The 21,302-nt window shown below is 38.8% G+C and overlaps 1 protein-coding gene across 2 annotated transcripts in view; it reads right to left on the bottom strand.

Annotated features, from left to right (window-relative positions):
- The window catches only part of Clcn5 (chloride voltage-gated channel 5), a 215,287-nt gene that overhangs the window by 164,005 nt on the left and 29,980 nt on the right, over nt 1-21,302 (bottom strand). Inside the window, exons 1-2 of one of the 2 annotated variants that reach the window (XM_010606304.1) lie at nt 20,646-20,754; nt 19,225-19,383 (exon numbers count right to left, since the gene is read on the bottom strand). In XM_010606304.1, the coding sequence (XP_010604606.1) occupies nt 19,225-19,240 (16 nt within the window). In that variant the 5' untranslated portion in view covers nt 19,241-19,383; nt 20,646-20,754. Of the gene's footprint in view, nt 1-19,224; nt 19,384-20,645; nt 20,755-21,302 lie in introns of those variants that run through there. The other variant, XM_010606305.3, reaches the window with a different exon arrangement.

Genomic DNA, 21,302 nt, shown 5'->3' with positions numbered 1-21,302 from the left:
AGGAAATTATGCTGAGTTAAAAAAATTTTCAGAAGGGTACATACTGCCCAATTTCATGACATTCATGAAATAATTTAAATATAGAGATGGAGAACAGATTAGCGGTTTCCAGAGGTTAAGGATGGGGAGGAGGAAGGGTAGCACAAGAAAGTCCTAAATGGTAGATAGAGTTCAGTGTGCTGATTACAATGGTGGTCATGCAAAACTACACACGTGATAAAATTGCACAGACCAACACACGCTCAAGTGCATATACACTCATGTCCTCTCTCCTTCCATCCCCTTTGATTCCTCAATAATCTCTATGGATTGTACAAACATCAATCTTTTGGAAGTACTAGGGATTGAGCCCAAGACTTCATGCATGCTAACTAAGCAAGCGCTCTACCACTGAGCTATACCCTACAGCTCTTCTTTTAATTTTTATTTTGAGACAAAGTTGTGCTAGATTGCCTAGGCTTGCCTCAAATTTGTGATCCCTCTCCCTCAGCCTCCCAAGTAGCTTGGATTACAGGCATTCACCACAATACCTGGCTCTAATGTCAGCTTCTTTATTTGCTACTGTATTATAGTTATTTAAGATATTATCACTGGAAGAAGCTAGTGGAAGGGATATGTGGGACCTCCCTTTACACTGCATTGCAGTATCCATAATTATCTAAATTCATAATTATTTTCAAATAAAAATGTTTTAAAAGAATGTTAATTAATAGATCGATGTTTGCCTCACAGAAGAGGGTCTGCTTGCATGCCTCAGGCCCTATACTTAGCACTACTGCAATACCATTTTAAACTCAAGTCAGAAAAAGACAGTGAAAGCATGTTCACAAAATTTATAAATGACACAAAGCATGAAGATATCACTAATGTGTTTCCAAATAAAACTAGAATCCAAAAATATCAACAGATTAGGCTAGGGGCTGGAAGATAATAGAGGTAAAGATAATGCCCATCATTATATCCCCTGCATGTGGAACAGTGCTTGACAAAACAAGAGGGCTCAAAAAAACCCTGGTGCAAAAAGAAGTGAATGCAAATTTTTAAAAAATTAATAAACAAGTTTAGTGGAAGGTACTTTAGTCTACAGAATAACATTCCTTCAAGCTGGAAGAATATTCTACTTCACTAACAAACTATACATTTTTGAGACAATGTGGAGGTAAATGTTACACTACCACTATGTTCTGTGCTAGTCAGACCTCTGCTCTGGGCTCTGCACATTCAGGACCCAGTCAAGTCCTGGAAAGCCAGATTTTAAAGGAGATATGAACGAATTGGAGTGAATCCCAAGTAAGGCAGCTAAGATGGTTAAATATTTAAAAATCTTATTATATGAAGAACAGTAGTAGAATATAAATTGTATTATATGAAGAAACACAAGATAGCCTGGAAAAGATAAAATATGTCAGGCAGAAGGAATAAGTAAGACAATTATAATGTGGGCCATAATATAATAAAAATATTAGGTGCTCCACTGTAGGTAACATGACAATTTACAACATGCTTCCACACTTGTGTCCTTACCTGGCCATGTCTGAAAGGGTAGCAAGTAGTGAAAGGGAGAGATTTTCTTTTGCAAGGCCACAGGAGTTAAAGACTGGAGACAGATTTCAGCTTGATATAAAGGATTTTCAAATATTTCAATGTTCATCACAATAGAATAACGACATTAAAAGCAACAAGGATGTGCTAGTACGCATCATAAGTACTGTATATTTCTGTAGTACTATACATTTTATTGTTTGATTTAATCATCACAACAGTTGAAGGTGACAGATTCCATTAACCTTCTGTTACAGATGGGAGAACTAAAGCACAAAGGAATTAACTGATCTGCCTAGGGCTGTAATCACAGCTAATCAGGTGTCAGCTAATCAACCCCATGTAGAATTTAAATTCAAGAAACCCTACTCCAGAGCCACTGCTTGTAGATAACTACAAGAATCACCCACTAAGGCCACTGCAGGGTGAGTGGCCTGTTATCCTCAGTCAGAATCTGCACTAGATCAAGCTATTCCTAGATAATAGGATTCTAGGATCGTGGATGATAGGGCTGTTTGGGTTCAAAACCCAGCGTGGAACCCTTCTGGAAATGGCACAGCTCCAGTCTAGAGCTAATATTAGCTCCCTGGCCCAAAGCACATTGAGAGTAAAGGCAATAGGAGGTTCAAAGAATTAAGACAGGCACTTAAAATAATGGTACAGTTCTATACATACTGACAGTGAGTTTGGCTTCACCAAAATTTGCAATTTCCATGAAGGCCACACATACAGGTATTAACAATGATGCTTTGTCTTTTTAGCTTAGAGGTGTCAAAATTTTTGTTTGAAACATAACATAAATAGACATTTTCTCTTTGTATTTTCAAAATTTTAACTGGTTATAAAAAGAGTATATTATATTTATTTCTAAGGATTTTAAAGAGAAAATATGAGTTATCTTTGCTGATATGAGTCTTTGCTATGAGTCTTTACTACATTCCCCTTCGTATTTAGCATTTTAAGTTCTTCATCTTATCAGATCTTTTGTTTATAAAAACTGTTATTCATAATTATATACAGTATCTATTTTACTGGCACAAAACTGTCAAACCAATCAACTTAATGTGCATTTGGTAGCTGGAAGAAAAAGCCCGGATTAAATACAGTGGCACTAGTGGAGTGAAAGAAAGATTTTTTTCCCACTCTTCCCATTTCAAGACAAGCAAGTTTCTGACAGAGTGACATTCCTGGCCTTCTTTAGCCCCCTGACTCATTCCTTCTTCCCCGTGGAGGGAGACACCACAACTGTTTGTCTGGGAGATTAGATAAGAAGAAATGCATGTTAAATCTAAATTCCAAGGTGAGGCCTTTTTTTGTTTGGTTTTTTGAGACAGGGTCTCACTATGTAGTTGAGACTGACCTGGAACTCACTCTGTAGCCCAGGCTGGTCTCGAACTCACAGCGATCCTCCTGCCTCAACCTCCCTCCCAAGTGCTGGGATTACAGGCGTGAGCCACCGCGCCCAGCCAAGGTGAGGCCATTTTAACCAGACACAGCGATCCCTGCCTCAACCTCCCTCCCAAGTGCTGGGATTACAGGCGTGAGCCACCGCGCCCAGCCAAGGTGAGGCCATTTTAACCAGGGTTTGAAAACAGTTTACCTGCTTGTCCACCAATGTTTACATATCTAAGCTCCATGTTTAATCAATATTTTGCTGCCTGTCTGATGTAGGAGCTCAGAAATCAAAGTAATCTGTTCCATGATAGGAAGTCTCTATGTACAAGCAAGAAAGGAGTCAGAAGAAGAAGGCAGAGCAACACAATGGGTCCTGAAAAGACCACATTTGAAGGTATTGGACCTCTCTCCATTTTGTGTCACACAGAGCTTCCATTTGGTGAGCAAAAAAGCATGCCAGGTCAGAGACCTCACCTAGGTCTGCATGTCTTTGCGTTTAGAAAGGATCTCTATCAAAATCCTATTCATCTTTCCCTAACCTTCAAATGTCACCTTTTTCCTAAACCTACCCTCCTCACCCTACCCGTAAATTAGCTCTTTTTCTCTTAGGATTTTAAGCCCTTTCTACCACTCATTGTATATATGATTTTATATACAGTTACATGTGTACACATTATTTTTCTAGATTATAAATTCCTTAATGGAAAGATCCAAGTCAATAATTTTTTATGAGCCACAATATAAACACAATAGGTTACATGGTTTCTCAATTGATGTTTATGGAACTAAAACTCTGGGATGTTCCAAAGTTTGAAAAGCTTCCTTGTGCCAGACATTGTGGTGTATACCTGTAATCTCAGCCCCTGAGATAGGATGATTACAGTTTGAGCCCAGTCTGGGTAACTTAGCAACTTAGTGAGACCCTGTCTTAAAATAAAAAGATTAAGAGCTGGAGATATGGCTTAGTGCAAAGCCCCTGGGTTCAATTTCTAGTCACACACACACACACACACACACACAGAAATGAAAAAGAAAAAAGCTTCCTTGATCCTCATTTCTTATTAATGCAGTCATTAAAGAATAGGCCTAATGTCACCTTAGAAACTTAATGGCAATAGACTTTAGCCCAATGTATTTAACTTTTTTGGCTTCCTCAGGCTTTTATTTCATGTATGTGATAAAAGGGCATTTGCTCACTTCCAGAAATTAGCTTGATGAAACTCTCTAGAGCAGTTCTGTCTAACAGAAGTATGAAAATGTAAGCTATATATGAAATTTTAAGTTTTCTAGAAGCCACATTAAGAAAAGCAAAAACAAAAGGGTGAAGTTAACTTTAATACTATGTTTTAGTAAACCCAGTATATCCAAACTGTTATCATCTCAACATGCACTCAATGCAAAGATTGACTGAGATATTTCACGTTGTTTAATCACACTAAGTCTTTGAAATCCAGTATGCATCTTACACTTACAGGATATCAACTCTCACTGACAATCTGGATTTTTGAAAGGCATAATTTTTCCAGTTAATTTGCATTTAACATACATAATGGGGACTATATTCTTGCAAAATGACCCACTGTGCTACAGAGTTTATCTGTGTATCCTTTTCAGACCCAAAACAATGTTTTCACACAAATGGGATTTAGTAGCTAATATTTTAGATTAAGATACTTGTGTCTTAGAGCCTATACTTCTTTAACATAAGAAATCTGGCTTTAATTTACTGAGTAGCCAGGCATGGTAACCCATGCCTGCAATCCCAGCAATTAGGCAGGCTGAGGTGGCAGGATCAAAGTTCAAGCCGAGCTTGGGCAATTTAGCAACTTAGTGGGACGCTGTCTCAAAAAAGAAAGTGCTGTGGATGTAGCTCAATGCACAGGCCCTGGAATCAATCCTCTGTGCCACAAAAATATTTTACTGACCGAAGTTTTCAATATACTACATATCCAACACCCCATTTTCCTCTATCAAGTTCCCATGCTTCTTGTTACCTACCAAACTGCTCACATGTCCTGGTTCCCAATGACTAAGCCCCGTATCCAATCATTGCTTTTCCATCTCAAGTTCTGACAAAGAGTTATTCTATTTCTTGAGTCTATGCATATACGCAAATTGGCAAAGGAGTACTAATGAGAACTTACCTTCCATAAGAAAAATAGAATCAAGCAAGCATATAAGGAATATCTACTCTTTAATGTATAGGAGACCAAAAATAAATATAAAGCATTAAAGAACCCCAGAACAGAAGGAATTGTAGAAAGAAATACATCAACCATATGCCCAAAGTCATTTAGCTAGCTGATCTGAAATGCTGATCCTGTAGACAGCTCTATCTGAAAACTAACTGTTGAGAGCTTCCTTTATAAATGTGGTACTCAATACCTGGAAGAAAGGGCACCCTTTTGACAACGGCAGTTACCTTGGAGCAGGAAGTTGAAGGGGCATATTTACTTTTCACTCTAGATGCTTCTATAGTATTTTTAAGAGAACAGATGCAATCTCAGAGGCGGAGAGAATAAAGAGAGGGAAGGCACAGAGCTTGACACCTCTGAGTATGGACATAATTAGGGAATAGAAGGAAGCAAAAGTACCGAAGAAGCAGTGAGAAATGCAAGCAGAAAAAGAACTAGAGGAGTACAACAAGGCCGTAGCCAAAGAAAGGAAGCTCCATAACGGAACCGAACAGGATGAACCTGAAACAGAATAAAAAGGGGAAAATGGGATAGAAATAAGATGGCAGGGAAGAATTTACATATGAGAAGAGCTTCTTAAAAATCACAACCCCCTCCCTACATCACACCCCTCAATCTTTGTGAAAATTGAGGCCCAGAGAGGTTAAGCGACTGGCTCAATAGGTATTGGTAGCTAGACTGCACAGCAAAGGGACACTAGAACAGGGCTATGGATAAGCTAGTAAAAGAAACAGATACCAGGAGAAAGGGGAGGTACCTGAATAAACAGTACCTGGAATAGACAGAAAGAGATACAACTGAAGTTAGCAGACAAAAATAATGAAACTTTCCCCTGAGTTGGGATATCTGGTTTGCTTCCTTTTTCATTTGCATTGACACATTAGGAAGTCAGGGGAACTCCTCAGAGAGAGTACTGGGTTTCCCCCAGAATTCTACCCTTGGCACCCTTGCCCTCTCAAAGTATATCCATACCCTGGGCTCCACTTCTCATCTATATACACGAATCTCTATTCCAAGGGATGGAGATAGATAGCACTTGGCTGGCACATGCATAAAAAAGCTAAAACTAACAAGATGAACAAGAAAGAAAAATTTAACTACATTAACATTTAAGTAAAGACATAGGAAGCTGGAGATTTAGCTCACTGGTTCCTCTGCCTGCTTCGCAAGCACAAGGTCCCGAATTCGATCCCCAGTACCAAAAAAAAAAAAACAAAAAACAAAAACAAAAACAAACAAACAAACAAACAGACTCAAGACAGGAAAAATGGCTCTTGTTTTAAAAGTTGCAAGAGTGGTCACTTCAACAGCATATCAACTAAAATTGGAACAATGCAGAAATGGCCCTTGTACAAGAAATAACATGGAAATGTGTACAACATGCCTTTTTTTCATTTAAAGGCAGACAGATACTTGGAAGAAAAAAATGTGCCATGGGCTCACTATGAGTTCACAGTAAGACACAACTATCAAAAACTCAATTATATTTGAGTTCATATTAACAGAGCATAACACAAAACAGAAGTTTTACTCTGCCATATAAATCAATTAAGTCAAATCAATACATATTTCTGAGATGCTCTATTTAAGGCATCATGAAGACTAGAGTTACCATAAAGTATGTTCCAGTCCCTCAAGTATCTTCCACTCTATCTAGAGAACTAAGACAAACTTAATAAAATATTACACAATGATAAAGAATTTAACATTTTAAGACAATGAGAAGAGGGTTATAAAGCTGGTATTACAATTCATCTGGCAATTAGTTAAAGGCAGTAACAGACACAAGAGTTCAGAAGAAGGGGATAGCACATCATTATTAATGTTACAATTACTGTTTTGAAATATGACCTAAAAGCAAACATTCAACATTAAGATTCAATTTTACATGACTGAGTATGAGCATTCAAATTTCAAAAGCATGGAGTAAAACATTAAGACAATCTGTGCTAATGCAGGAATTTTTATAGTGACAAATAACATCAAATTTTACAGAGGAGTAAAGGTGGGCAAAAGAAGAGTTAAATAATTTGCTCAATTCTAAGTCAATCAATCATTTTAACCAGGAAGCAGATTCTCTCCTAATCTAGAGCGATAAGGAAACTGACATCACCTTTTTAAGTTACACCAGCTCCTTTTAGTTAGCATAACAACTTAACTTAAATAATTTGAAACCCTGAAACATCCTTTCCTCTTCTTTCTCCAAAGTTGACCAGTAATTAAACACTGTCATTTTTTTCCCTTGAGCCTCACACATTTATCCCTTCCTTTAAATCTCCCACATCAACATCTTATATCCAGGCCCTTATACTGTTCCATTTAATCTTTTCAGTAATCTCCTAACTCATCTTCCCAATTCTGGTCTCTCCATCTGTCCTGCATAGTTCTGACTGTGGCAAGTCTCTGCTCAAAGTCTTTTAACGATCTGGGCCAGGGATTTAGCTCAGTGGTTCTGCCGCCTGCCTTGCAAGCACAAGGGCCTGAGTTCCATCCCCGGTACCAAAAAAAAAAAAAAAAAAGTCTTTTAACAGAGCCACAGTTGGATTCAAGTCCTAGAGTCATCACTTTCTAGCTATGTGAAGTGGGATCTCATTTTGCTTGCATGTTAAATAGAAATAATACCAACCAACCTATAGGCCCCTGGCTTCTCTGAGTCAGACCCTGTTTATGCCTATTTCATCTAATTAGTACTCCACTCTCACATGTCTTCATTCGACAATAAATCATTTGGTCAATAAAGGGTTGTTACAAGGACTTAATGAGACAATGCCCATAAATGTAACAGGCACAGAATACCACTTTCTTTTGTAGTTCTCTCAAATGTACCTGGTACTTTGCTGGCTGAAGTCATATATCCAACATCTCTACAGAAGAACCTAGTTGCACTACTTGGATGTCACCTCATCACCTTTGTCTAACTTCTATGGCATTTGTGTCAGTCACCTTTCCATTACTATAATAAACAGTTGAGATAAATCAACTTTTAAAAGGGAAAGGTTTATTTTGGCTCATACATTTTAGAGGCTTCAGCCCATGGTCAATTGACCCCATAGTTTTTGGGCCTGTGACAAGGCAGAACATCACAGCAGGAATATATGGCTGAGGATCCTGGTCACCTCATGGCAGGCAGAAAGTGAAAGACCAAGGATGAAGAAGGGCTGGGTCCCAATATTTCCTTAAAGGACACACCCCCAATGGCCTAACTTGCTCCCAGTAGGTCCCACGCCCTAAAGATTCTACTGCTTCTCAATAGGGCTACAGGCTGAGGAACAAGCCATCAACATATAGGCCTTTGGGGGACATTCAAGATCCAAACCATAGCAGTGTTCCAAAACATGCCTTTAACACTAGCTTGGAGCATGGTTATTTGTGCACATGTTTAATTTCCTCAGAGACTAGCTTGGGGAGGTCAGTATCGGTTTCTGAATCTTCTTAGTTGCACACATGACCCTCAGTAATGTGTTCCACAGAGAAGATATTCACAAACTTACTTAACCTTAGAAAGAATACAGAATTTTGGCCACAGAAGCATAGTCCTCTTATCCACAGACTGTTGGCTCAGGCCTTCTGCTTTCCTGCTCCCATGAAATCACTTCACTTGTTGAGTGGGATCATAGCAAGAGCATTCTAATAGGAAACTTTTTTTTTTTGCAACCTGCTAGCACTCTGATTATTCTGCAGTGGCAGAGGAGGTATTCTAGGAGCTATGCTCCTTGAAAGAAAGAGTAACTAGGAGCACAGGGTCTGGAGCCAAACTGCCTTGGACCCAGGCTCTACCAGTTACAATCTCAGAATATTACCCAACCACTTCACACCTCAGTTCCTGTCTCCTACATATTCGTGAAGATTAAATCGAATAATCTGTATGAAGCACTTTTTAAAACACATGGTAACTATTCCAAAAAAGATATCTACTATTATTTGGTCTCTTCCCTTTCTTGACCTCAGTCAAATCAGAATTCTTTACTGTGGAGTGAGAAATCTAAGCAATATCCTTTACAAAGGGCAGCCAAGTATATGTTCTTAGCACACACAAAGTCCAGCTAAGTTTTCTACAGTCCGTCTCCTGACTAATATTACAAAAATTAGAGAACTAGGACCAGTTAGCACAGGAGAGTCACTTTTGTTTCTGGACACCCACAACTGCATGAAGAACTCTACATTATACCAAATCAAGAGGACATTCAGATGGACATTCCTTTGTCTTCTTGTATCACAGGCCAAAGCCCTCTTTTTGAGGTGAATGGGCCAAAATGAGCCTGAAGGATCAGAAGATTTAATTTCATCAAAATGCATACTGCAGATATTAGGGAAATTACATTTTCTTTTGCTTCCAACATAAGCCTACATCTGCATTTCTCCTCAGGTCATTAAGCAAAAAGCTCAAGAAGTGTAGCCTAGCATTCATTTACAACATTCAAACAAGTTGAACAAGAATAACAGCTACGATGTCAGACACCAAGACATTTAATTTTAAAACTATGGTCTAGAATACAATTACTATACCAGTTCAATATTAAAACACGCAGAGATCAAAATTAATGATATAATTATAATTGCTTCATCAAAAACTAATAAAATCATAATTTTACCTGATTTAATTTTACTTATTTTCTTAGCATTAAGATTTAACACAATAATATCTCCCTGTGCCTTCTGGTCATAATGATTCTTTAGTGGCTTTTACAGCCCTTAGTTTTATAAACTCCGACTCGGTCTCCTGTGCTTTAGACCCAACTTGCCACCTCAGCCATTATACCTTTTTATTTCTTAGTAGAAATTAATAGTATCAAGGAAACAATCTAGTAAGGCATGGTTTTTACTTAAACTTTATTATTTAAAGGTATTACAAATTATTCTAAACAAGTCAAGCAAAATAGAAAGTTGTCAAGTGAAAATTCAAAACTCCTAGCCCCACCACCCTAAGCCCTCAGGTGACTGAAAACTGTCTCTTATACACCAGTCAAATTTTCTAAGCATATGTATCTATCCCATAGCACCTCCCTTCTTTCTGTTGTACAAATGGTGCCCTATAATACATAGCATTCTGTACTTTTTCCACTTAAAATGTATCCTAGGTATCATTTCTTATCACTGTGTGTAGATCTACTTCACTCTTTTTAAAGAAATGAACAATACCCCACTGTGAGTATATGCCATAGTTAATATATCTGGTCTCTCACACTGGGACATTAACATTGTCAATGATAAAAAGATGGCTAATAATGAGGCAACCAATGTCCTTGCAGCAAATGATCTTTTTCCCCCTCTGGTACCAGGGATCAAACTCAGGACTTTGCATTTACCAGGCAGGTGCAGTGCCACTGAGCTACATCCCCGGCCCCAACAAATGATCTTTCTGCGGTTACTTTTTAGAACAGATCCACTGGGACAAAAGGTGCTCGCACTTTACATTTGCATGAGGACTTCCAAGCTGTCCTCCCAATGGACTCTACTGATTTATAATGCCACCAACAGTGCACAGAGGTGGGCTTTTAAGCCAGTCCTCTGGTCTGAAATTCCTGCAGCTCAAATAGGGAATTAAATATTGAACAAAGTAATAGCAAAGCACCAATTACTTTGTCACAACTTTAACAGTTTAGACAACTAAGGGCCTCGGTTGGTGACAGCCACAACCTGCTGTGATTAGCCTTGCCTCATCCAAGTGTAAATTCATAAGGTTCTAGTCCTCAGCTCTTAAATAATTAATTCTTTAGATCAAGAGATTTAGAGAGTAAATTCGGCATGGAAGAGAAACTTATACTCCTCTAGCAATACCACCCATAATTATCTGTAACATCAGGAGTGCAACATAATGGTGTGATACAAGGCAGTTCCCACTCAGCCACAATTAGTGGAAGGCATTGGCAATGGAGACATACATGTAAGAACTCAGTACATCAGCATATTCATGGTATGAGATGATCTAAGTGGGAGATTTTGCTAGCTTAACAGAGAATGGGAGGGGGGGTTCTTAGGGACAGTGAAGGTTTGTAAACATTCCTGCATAGAATTTAATGAATTGCATCTGGAATAATATTTGTTTACTATTTTATGTTTTTGCAAAGCACTTTAGCATAACATCTCTAATCCCTAGGGCAATCCTGATAGAAAGACCAAAATTCTATTACTCATTAAGCAAAGATTCAGTGAGTCCATACGTTGTACATTCTCTGCCAGATTACTGGCATGCACGGATGAATGAGACACTCCCTATTCATTCATTGGTCACCCTGCCCTACCCAAACTATCTGCTGGGTCTTTACATTACTCAGTTAGAATGCTTGGCCTACAAAGCCCTGTGTGACTCACTCTGCCCACTCTTCCATTTTCATCCTGTGTTCCTTTATATCTCATTTACTGTGAACCAGCCGCACTGAATCACACTTGAAAAGAATGCAGGCTTTCTCCACCTCCACTTTGTTACTTCTACCTGAGATCTTAACTCTTGTCCTGGGTAAATCCTACTCATCTTTCAGGTCTCAAGTGCATTTTTCACTTCCTCTCATCCCCACCACTCCAACCCTATTAATTATGAGGTGTGATCAAAATATATGGTAGATGCTTAAATTTTTTAGATTTATTACATTCAAAGATACATTACCATTAAACCCCCCCAACATACCCCCCACACACACACTTTGAACACACTTATCCCATCTGATCCTTCTTGCTACTTTCTGAGGCAGTTCTGGAAGTCTGTTTTCATGAGTGTGTTTACAGGGTGTGATCAAAAAAGTATGAGATATGATCAAAAGTACAGTGAAAGCTGATGCTGAGTGCCATCCAATGAAAAGGCAGGCTGGTAAAAACATGGTGTGTCCTCATCTACCTTATTCACCACCTCTGACACCATGCAACTTCTGGTTCTTCCTCCAAGTCAAAATAACCCTGAAAAGTAAATCTTTTGAATCAAGTGAGAACACTGGGGCAGCCAGGACATCCAGAACTGCTTCAGAAAGTGGTAAGAACAGTGGGATGAGTGTGTTCAAGGAGAATGTCCGTGCATCTTTTATTATAATAAATTTTAAGATATATTTTCAAAATATCTTGCATGTATCATCTATTCTCCTTTTTCGTAAGACTTAACTTTCCTGGAACTCACAGAACTTCATAAGAAATAGATATGCATTTGTCTGCACTCCACATCTGCACAAGACTGCAAGGCTTAAGACGGCAGGGTTCATGATCCCAGCATACACCTACCATGGGGCCTGGCCGATAGACGGGAGGGGAGAACAGGACCAAATAAATATTGCCAATAGCCTTGAGGGCCATACGATAGAAAAGGGAAAGCACACAAAGAAAGGAAAGAGTAATTTTACTAGAGGATAGGGCAAGTTTGGGGAAAAGCTGAAGGGTGAAGTACAGGCAGGGGCTTGCCAGGAACACTACTGAAATAACCTAGGCCACCAGGACATAAAGCCTGCACACACAAAGCAGCAAGAAATGCCTCGTGCCGCTCAGATTTGGGCTTTGATGTCTGGATATACAATAGGGAGAAATATAAGAGGAGGCAGTTCTGTTATTATTTATTACCACAGTACAGATCGAAGGAAGAAAAGGGTCTTGGGAGAGTTGGAAATGTGGACTGCAGGGACTTCCCTGCCTACCCGTGTCTCACCATCTTCAAACCAAACAGGAAAGATCATCATTTCAACCTGGGAATATTAGTACTGATTCACAGGTGGCCTTCAGGGCAGCCCAAACCAAAGGAAAAGTGGCAAAAGCCAGGTAGTGTCTCTATATTTGAACATTTTGGGGGGCAGAAAATGTCAGTGTTATAATTAAGTGTGTTACCTGGGGGAAGGGATAAGGATAAAAAGAAAACTTCAGTGCCCAGAGTATCGCATGCACCTAGCAATAACTATTTCATTTCTACTGGATGGTCCCTGTTCCTGCTTTCTTTTTTTTTTTTTTTTTTTTTTTAAAATTTTTCTACTAGTGGTCTTTTTCCTTTTTTTTTTTTTTTTTTTTTTTTTTTTGAGACAGGGTCTTGGTGCAAGGTTCAGGCTGGCCTCAAACTTGTGGCAATCCTCCTGCCTCAGCTTCCTGAGTGCTGGGATTATAGGTGTGTGCCACCATGGCCGGCTTCTTGATTTCCTTCTGATTATTCAATGGTGTAATTTCTGTGTTGCTCTATATTCCTCACAGAAGTACTCAGGACAGGAACTCACCATCCTTCTGTTTGTCTCCCAGGTGCTGAGATTACAGGCATGTTCCCAGCTACTGTTTTTAAATCTGAAGGTGGAGCAATTGTATCCCACTACCTAGAGTAAGCCACTTAAAAACTTTGGATCATTTCCAAATCTGTATTTATTCCATGAAGATTTTCCATAGCATTATTTTTGACATTTTTTTCAGGAACACTTTTAATTCTTTTTATTTTATTAAGTTTATTGGTACATTTTAGTTTATATTATGATCACATTCATCACTGGGAATTCGTACCTGTACATGAGATATCTTGGTTTTTATTTTTTCGCATTCCCCTTCCCTCCCTTCAACCTCTCCACTCCTCCCTATTTACGAAAGCTTTGTTTCTGTTTTTTTTCCTTTTTTCTTTTTTTTTCTTTCCCTTCTTTCCTTTCCTCCACTTTGACTTTTAATTGCTAGATTCATACTGTACAGGCTTGCCATAATTTACTATTTATTCACACTGCGCTAGTATGGAAACTGTCTAAAGTTTTTTACAGTAAAAACCTTAAAATAAAAGGTAAAATTAATAAGTGATCTATGTTATTTACAAAAATAGGCAGAAATAGGCAAAACTAAAGTCAAGTATAATTTCTTTTTGCAGTGCTGAAGAGCCCGCTAAGCATGTGCTCTACCACAGAGCTACATCTACTTAATAATTCTGAATATGTCCTCTCAGAAACTTCTTATTATTTATACATTACACAAACAAAGATGGACTTAACTGAGCTGAATGTGAGGCCTTGGCTTCAGAAATTTTAAAAGATTCCCCAGGTGACCCTAATGGGCACAGAAGTTGGAAACATTAGGTTAGCTACAATTTTATCTCTATTTTACTGATGAGGAAACAGAAACACTAAGGCAAGTGACTACCCATCATTGTATATCTGATAAAGATGTCACTGGGATTTGAATCCAGATTTAAATCCAGAGCCTATACTTGTAGCTGATTATCTGAATTCTTTCCCCCACACCCACAACATAACATCAGATCATGAACCTATTCTAATGCTAATAAACAGAACTGCATCTCATCATTTTATAACTACAATATTCCATTGTATAGCTGTGACAGAATGCAAGTGTTACCCATATTCCCCATTATAGAAAATGCCCCAATTAACATCATAATTAATACATCTTTGTGCACAAACTTAATTATTTCCTTTAGGATGAATTCCAAGAAAATGAGTGGCTAAGTTAAAAGGTAAACACATTTTTAAAGCTTTTGATAAACACTGCCAAATTGACATTCCCACCAGAAGAGTGTGAGAACAGCTGCTTCCTCACAGTCTTGAGTTCTGTCATTCCTTTTCAAGATTTGCAAAATATACTGAAGAAAATGGCATGCCATTTTGACTACTGCTGAGATACAGTGGTACCTTGGAACTCAATGCTAATTGGTTCTCGAAGGCTTGGAGCACCAAACAAATTGCTCTGGCTGGAAATGGTAGCAAGTCATGAGGCAATGGACTCCAACAAGTTCTGGCTTAAATATTGAGTACCAAAACAATCAGGATCGGGATAAAATTTTTGTGTCAAGATGCAGCTAGTACCAAATCTGACAAGTTCCTAAGCAGTCACGTACCAAGGTTATGACTGCAGTCCATTTTTCATACTTATTGCCATTTAGGTTTCTCCTTTTATGTATTTTCCTTTGCCCATTTCTAGAAAAATGATTGTATTTTTCTTATTGCTCTGTAAGTCTTCACATGTTAACCATAAAGACTCTTGTTGCAATTGCTCTTAGTTTTCTCATTAACTTTATTTATAGTTAGTGCTGGGGATTTAGTTCAGTGGTTCCGCCACCTGCCTCGCAAGCACAAGGTCCCAAGTTTGATCCCCAGTACCCGCCCCCCAAAAAATTCTATTTATAGTTTGTACAGAAGTTTTAATTTTTCATATAATTGATTATATTAATCCTTTTATTATTTCACATTCAGTATTATATATACATATATCTTCCTAGCCTCAAGATTACATAGTGTCCTATATTTTGTTTTACTTCCTTTATATATATCTCTCTCTCTCTTTTAACTTTCAAAAAAATTTTTTGGGACAGGGATCTCACCTGGTTGTCCAAGCTGTCCTTGAACTCTCAAACCTCCCATCTCATCCTTCTAAGTTTCTTGAACTTTTAATTCTTTTACATAGCAGCTCCCAGACAAGAATACACACCAGAATTGCTCACAGAGCTCCTTTGAATCCTTAGGTTGAGTCTTAAGACTGAATCACAATTTGGGGAGATAGGACCTGACAAAAATACTTCTTAAAGAATCACAAGAAAGGGCCAGGGATCTAGCTCAGTGGTTCCACTTCCTGCCTTGTAAGAGCAAGGATCCGAGTTTGATCTCTGGTATCAAAAAAAAAAAAGAAAGAAAATCACAAGAAATTCTGATGCCCTACCTCTTCACTATTTTGATCCTTCTAAATGTATGCAGATATCATCACTTTTCCAAAATACCTCAACAGGGCTGGGGATTTAGCTCAGAGGTTCCATTGCCTGCCTCGCAAGCGCAAGGACCCAAGTTCAAATCCCAGTACCAAAAAAAAAGTGCAAAATACCTAAACAATTTTATAAATTTTTTCATTAATTTGAAATCCCATCTTTATCCTACTTTATAAGTTCCAGAAGAGCAGAAACCGTATCTGTTTTCCCTGACTACTACATTTCTAGGGCCCAGCAGAGTCCTAGGCACAAGACACAGTTCAATAAATGTTAATTAAATAAATAACACCTGACATTCAAGTCGCCAGTATCAAACTGGCTAGTCTCTTCAATATTTTCTTCACTATTACACCAACAGAATTGATGTTATTAATACTGACCTTGAGTTATCTAAATTATGCCCTCTCCACTCTATTAAAGGTGGCCAGAAAATGCAATAGTGGACTTTAAAAAGTGGAATCAAACTAATAACAGTGGCCATGTTTAAGAGGTATAGGAACTCTGACCAAATTCACCATGGAGAACTAGACAGCAGTGACCCATTTTTGTAAAATGTTTTCTTTTTGGTACCAGGGATCAAAATCGTGACCTTACGGTTTGCGGCAATACCACTGAGCTAAATACCCTGCCCCTCTAAAATATTTTCTAAATGTCTTCTAAGATCTCTTCAGATCTAAACCTCTACTTGAAGACCCAAAGAGACTACCACAGGGTAGAGCTTCCATGACAACCTGAAACTAGCTCCACAGAATAAGGTTTCAGTCCCACCAGAGCTAAAGACAATAATAGTAACAGTAGGTATTAATAGCTATTGCTAAATTTTTACTGAGCACTTTTAAATACTAAGCAATAGCCTAAGCATCTTACGGTCATAACAAAGGCACACATTTACATGGCACTTAACTATGTTCCAAGTGCACTGTACACATTAATTCATCTTTACAACAAACCTATAAAGTGAGTCCTACTAGCATCCCCATTTTATGAATGACAAAACTGAGACACAGATGGATTAAGCGACTTGCCCAAGGCCTTACAGTTACCAAGTAACAGAATCAAGAGAAACGAATTCAGCCCCATATGATTAACTATCATACCAGTCTTCCAAACTATCATTGTGCTGTGCTTGTCACCTCAGAAGTTGCTCAAAACAAAGATAAGTGCAGTAATCCAAAGAGCTTACTGATATGTATTGTGCCCCTCTTCCCTAATGCTTGAAAAATACAGATTCACTTCAATGTGATTTTAATCAGAACAGATTTCAGAGCTTGTCCTTGAAAGATATTTTATTTATTAGGAATATGACTTTTTAATTAAGAATTGTTAAACATCAAAATGTTTTCATTGTAAAATAGATCATTAATGACTGAAGACATTTCCATGAACTACGGGGAAAAAAACACAAGCTCTTTATGCATCATTAGGATCAAAACTTTAGATCCCTAGCCGGGTGTGGCAGAGCACACCTGTAATCCCAGCACTCGGGAGGCTGAAGCAGGATGATCCACTGATCGATCGATCGATTGCTGTGAGTTAGAGACCAGCCTGGGCTACACAGTGAATTACAGGTCAGTCTCAACTATTATAGTGAGACCCTGTATCAAAAACAGAAAAAAAAAACTTTAGAGCCCTGCAAGCACTAACTCCAGTTCCATGCTTTCAAAGCTATATCTGAAATAACTGTCCTGAGAACTCAAAGGTATTCCAACCTAAGTATCCAAATCAAAGTTTAGTACAGGGTTCCACCATCCCTATGCCCTCAGGTTCTGTATCTCAGAGAATGGCACTACCATTCCCCAAACCCAAACTACCTGTCAATCTGGGGTCAGTTCTTGTCATATTCAGTTACAAAACATTCTAGAACTCATCCCATTCTCTCTAACCTCCACTGCCCCTACTTCCGGTCAGACCCTCATCATCTCTCTTTGAAACCACTATTCCAGAAATCTCCTAAAGGAGTCCAAGCTTTCATCATCTCCAGCTCCCACCCCAATCAGCACTGCTGCCAAAGTAATCTTTAAAAAAGAAAATCTGCTTATGTTACTTCCCTGTTTAGAATCTTTGTCTTCAGGACAAAGTGTAAATCCTTCTAGAACATACAAGACTCTTTATTTCCTACCTTCCCTGCTTCATCTGAGGTCGTGCCCCTATACATCTCATACTAGGCAAACAAAGCAACTTGGAAGATGCCTAACAATGCTGCTCTGTCTGCTCAGAATGCAGTTCTCTCATTTGCCCATCTGGCCAACTCCTACTCATTTTTTCAGACCAGCTCAAACCTCAAAGTTTTCATCATGCGTTTTTCCAGGCTTCTATCAAATTTTGTCCTGCTCCCTATTGTTACACTTATTCAATGTAACATGGTTATTTGTTCATAGGTCTGTCTTCCCAGACCACAAGGAACCCTCTAAGACAAGGATTCTGCGTCCTATTTATCTCTGTATTGTTTGTAAAATGAAAGAATGTCTCAGGATTAAGCAAGAATAAACTGCTCTTGATAAAAGCCCATTATGTGAGTCAAAGCTGGCATATAGGTCAAATCCCAATATAACAAATATCTTTAAATTGACAATCCTCATGTATCAAAACTATTTGTTACATTTGTGTGTCTTAGTAGTTTAAACCATAATCGACATAATGAAATAATTTTCAGAAGATACATTACATTGGACCACCAACAAACTTAGCTGTTCACTATTCACAGATATTCAAGCTATTTCACTCTACCCCATCTACGTGGTCCTTAAACTTCTGTGCAACACAGACCAATTTTGGGAGTCTACCACTTCTTAAATTCACACTACCTTATGATAAACATAAAAATCCCATACATCCCTAGACATAATCCTTAACCCCACCAAGAAATTAAATATAACTTTGTGGTAAAAAAAAATTCACAAGTTCACAAGAGATGTAATCTTGCAGCCAAGACACTGAGCTTGACTCTAAGGTAGCTTCTTTTATTAAAATAAGTATTTCCTTCTACCACAAATACAAACATAATGTTAAATATGCTTTTTCAAGTAGTCTAAGTACCAAGAAAGTCTGTTGGGAAGAACACACCAAAGAGATGCCAATATCTGTTTCTCCCACCTTTGAGAATCTTATGATACAAATTTTCTGGAAACAAATGAAAAACACAAATAGGAAAAAACTCCTCATTTCCTTAGCCATAACCCTCAAGAGAACATGTTTAAATAAATTGGATTCTTTCAAATACTTCTGCCATGACATTTTCCTAATTCCCCCAACCTCTACTTAAAAATAATTTGAACTTCTAGCTAGCAGCAGCTTCTTTTAAACTGACATGCTTTGTCCTTGAAAAGACAAAAAGTCAAAGTACAGAAACAGCTGGCTGGCTGGCTGCCACTGTTTTGGGGGAGCTGGGTGGGTAGAAGATAGAGTAGGAGGAAAAACCAGTGAGAGGAATAAGTGCTAATTTCTTACCCTGCCACATGGCCATCTTGATCCAATCTTCTCCCACAATGAGGTCACAAGCTCAGGGCTTCCCGGAGCCCCCCAGTTTTGTAGGAAGAGTTGAATGGAGTGTAGATGGAAAGGTAGGCTGTGCGGTCCTACTTTCTATAAGATGCTAAAGCCTCAAACCTGAAAATATAAACAGAAAAATAAATACCTAAGAAGAAAAAACATTTCAAATACTCCAAAATTATCTCCTACCCCTATCTGAACCTCTCTTTCAAAAATATGCTGTTTCCAGTTAATATTGCCACTCAGCGTTGTAGAATTCTGCTAAAATCACTGGAATTTTAGTAAATGGGGTCCAAAATCTCAGAGAATGAGCCGCTGGATGAGATAATCGTTCTGTCTTTCCTATCTTGAAGACCCACACTTTGGGGAATAGAGAGCAGCGTTAATAGCCAATCCCCTCCTGGATACCCAAAATACCAAACTTTAAGAAATCAGTACAAAGGAAACAAGTCTTGTGAATACTTAAACTTTTAAACAGATCTTGCATAGGAATAAAAGAAAGAAAATTATTAAAAAGTGCAGAATGATGGAGCCCTTCGTTATGCTGTCTTGAACTCTGTAAATTTCCCATAGGGAGCACACATTGCTTTTATAACAGGATTGGGGCGGGGATGAACTAAGCACAAAGAAAGAATGTAAAATCGAATAAGGTTTTAAGTAAAATCAAATCAAGTCAGCTAATTCCTATTGTTAAAGTTTCAATTTCAGGCATAGGACAATACTATTTGCGAGAGCATGAAAGACAGGAATGGGAAGGGAAAATGTGAGGTCTGACTACTGTATTTAGTTTGATATGGCGGTTTTATATATTAAACACTGTCCAATTAAACAAGTTGTTCATCAGTAATTTGGTCTCCCTTATTTACATACATCTGCTTTTTTCTCAGCAAAAGTCATCTCCTTTTACCTCGTGAGCATCAAATTAGATTAATTCCATAGATTTTATACAACCAGCATCTCCATCTCTGAAGTGAAACAGCTAAGGCACAAATACCGAAGGCTAACACTAGCTTGAGGATCATGCTGGCCCGCTTTACTGTTCCTTCTTTTCTATAAAGGACAAAAGGTTAACGTGTACGCCAGTCCCCAAAAACACCAACAGAGAAAAAGCGCTTTGGGTAAGGAAAGGTACACGAAGTCAAAGAAAACTAGGAACTTAAGAAACTCCCAGGATGAATTCACCAGGAAAATCACTCCAAGGATTTATTGGAACCTGGTATAATTTATTTTGTCTTGCCTTTTTTTTCCTTCTCCTATTTCGCTTGTAGTTAAGTAGTGATCTGCATATTGTGGCACCAATCAAAATCTAACACCTCTGGCTGTTCAACCCATGAAGTTGCTAATAAATGTACGAAATGTATGTAAAAGTGGGTTCTTACTGGCTTTTAATGCTCCAACTCCTGGATTTCCCTCATTTTACCCGGAGCAGCTTCCACTGACGTTATCACACGAGTACACGTACAACTTGGAAGTCGGAGCAACTGATATGCTCTGAAATGTTAATAAAGGCAAATGCACATCTATGTAAAGGAAAACCTTCCCATTATGAGTAAAGACGCTCAAGCGCAAGGCTGCAAAGTCTGGGGAGAATCAGCTACGTGCGTTAAGTGGCAAAAGGGAAACGCTCAGCAAATACTTTGCCAAGAGTCTGGACTCGACTTCCCTAAGACCCCACATAAACCTGCGGCAAGTAATGAGCAGGAGGGAGACCCAGGCCTCGAAAGGGCTTTACCAGAAAATGCCACCCGACCCTAGTCCTAGACAGGGGATGCAAGCAGCTTAACCTCCCCGGTTCAAAAGCGGGCAGGCTTGGCGCCGCTCAGCAAGGAAACTTCGCAGGGGCAGCCCAAGGTCCCTTCTCTGAGAAAAGGGTTGGGCTCCGGGATTCGATGCCGCCCGCACTGGCTAGAACTAGCCTGTCTACTTTCTCCGAGTGCCAGGCTGCGGCCCGGGCAGGGGGAACCCCCACCTCCAGCGGGCCGACCCAGCAGGGGAGCCCTTCCCCGGAGTCGCTGCGGCCTGGGGGTGCCCTGGGG

The sequence above is a fragment of the Fukomys damarensis genome, unplaced genomic scaffold, assembly GCF_012274545.1.
Source record: "Fukomys damarensis isolate Sample0158 unplaced genomic scaffold, DMR_v1.0_HiC HiC_scaffold_39, whole genome shotgun sequence".
NCBI classification, from domain to species: domain Eukaryota; kingdom Metazoa; phylum Chordata; class Mammalia; order Rodentia; family Bathyergidae; genus Fukomys; species Fukomys damarensis.
This window is presented reverse-complemented; position numbering and strand designations above follow the sequence as displayed.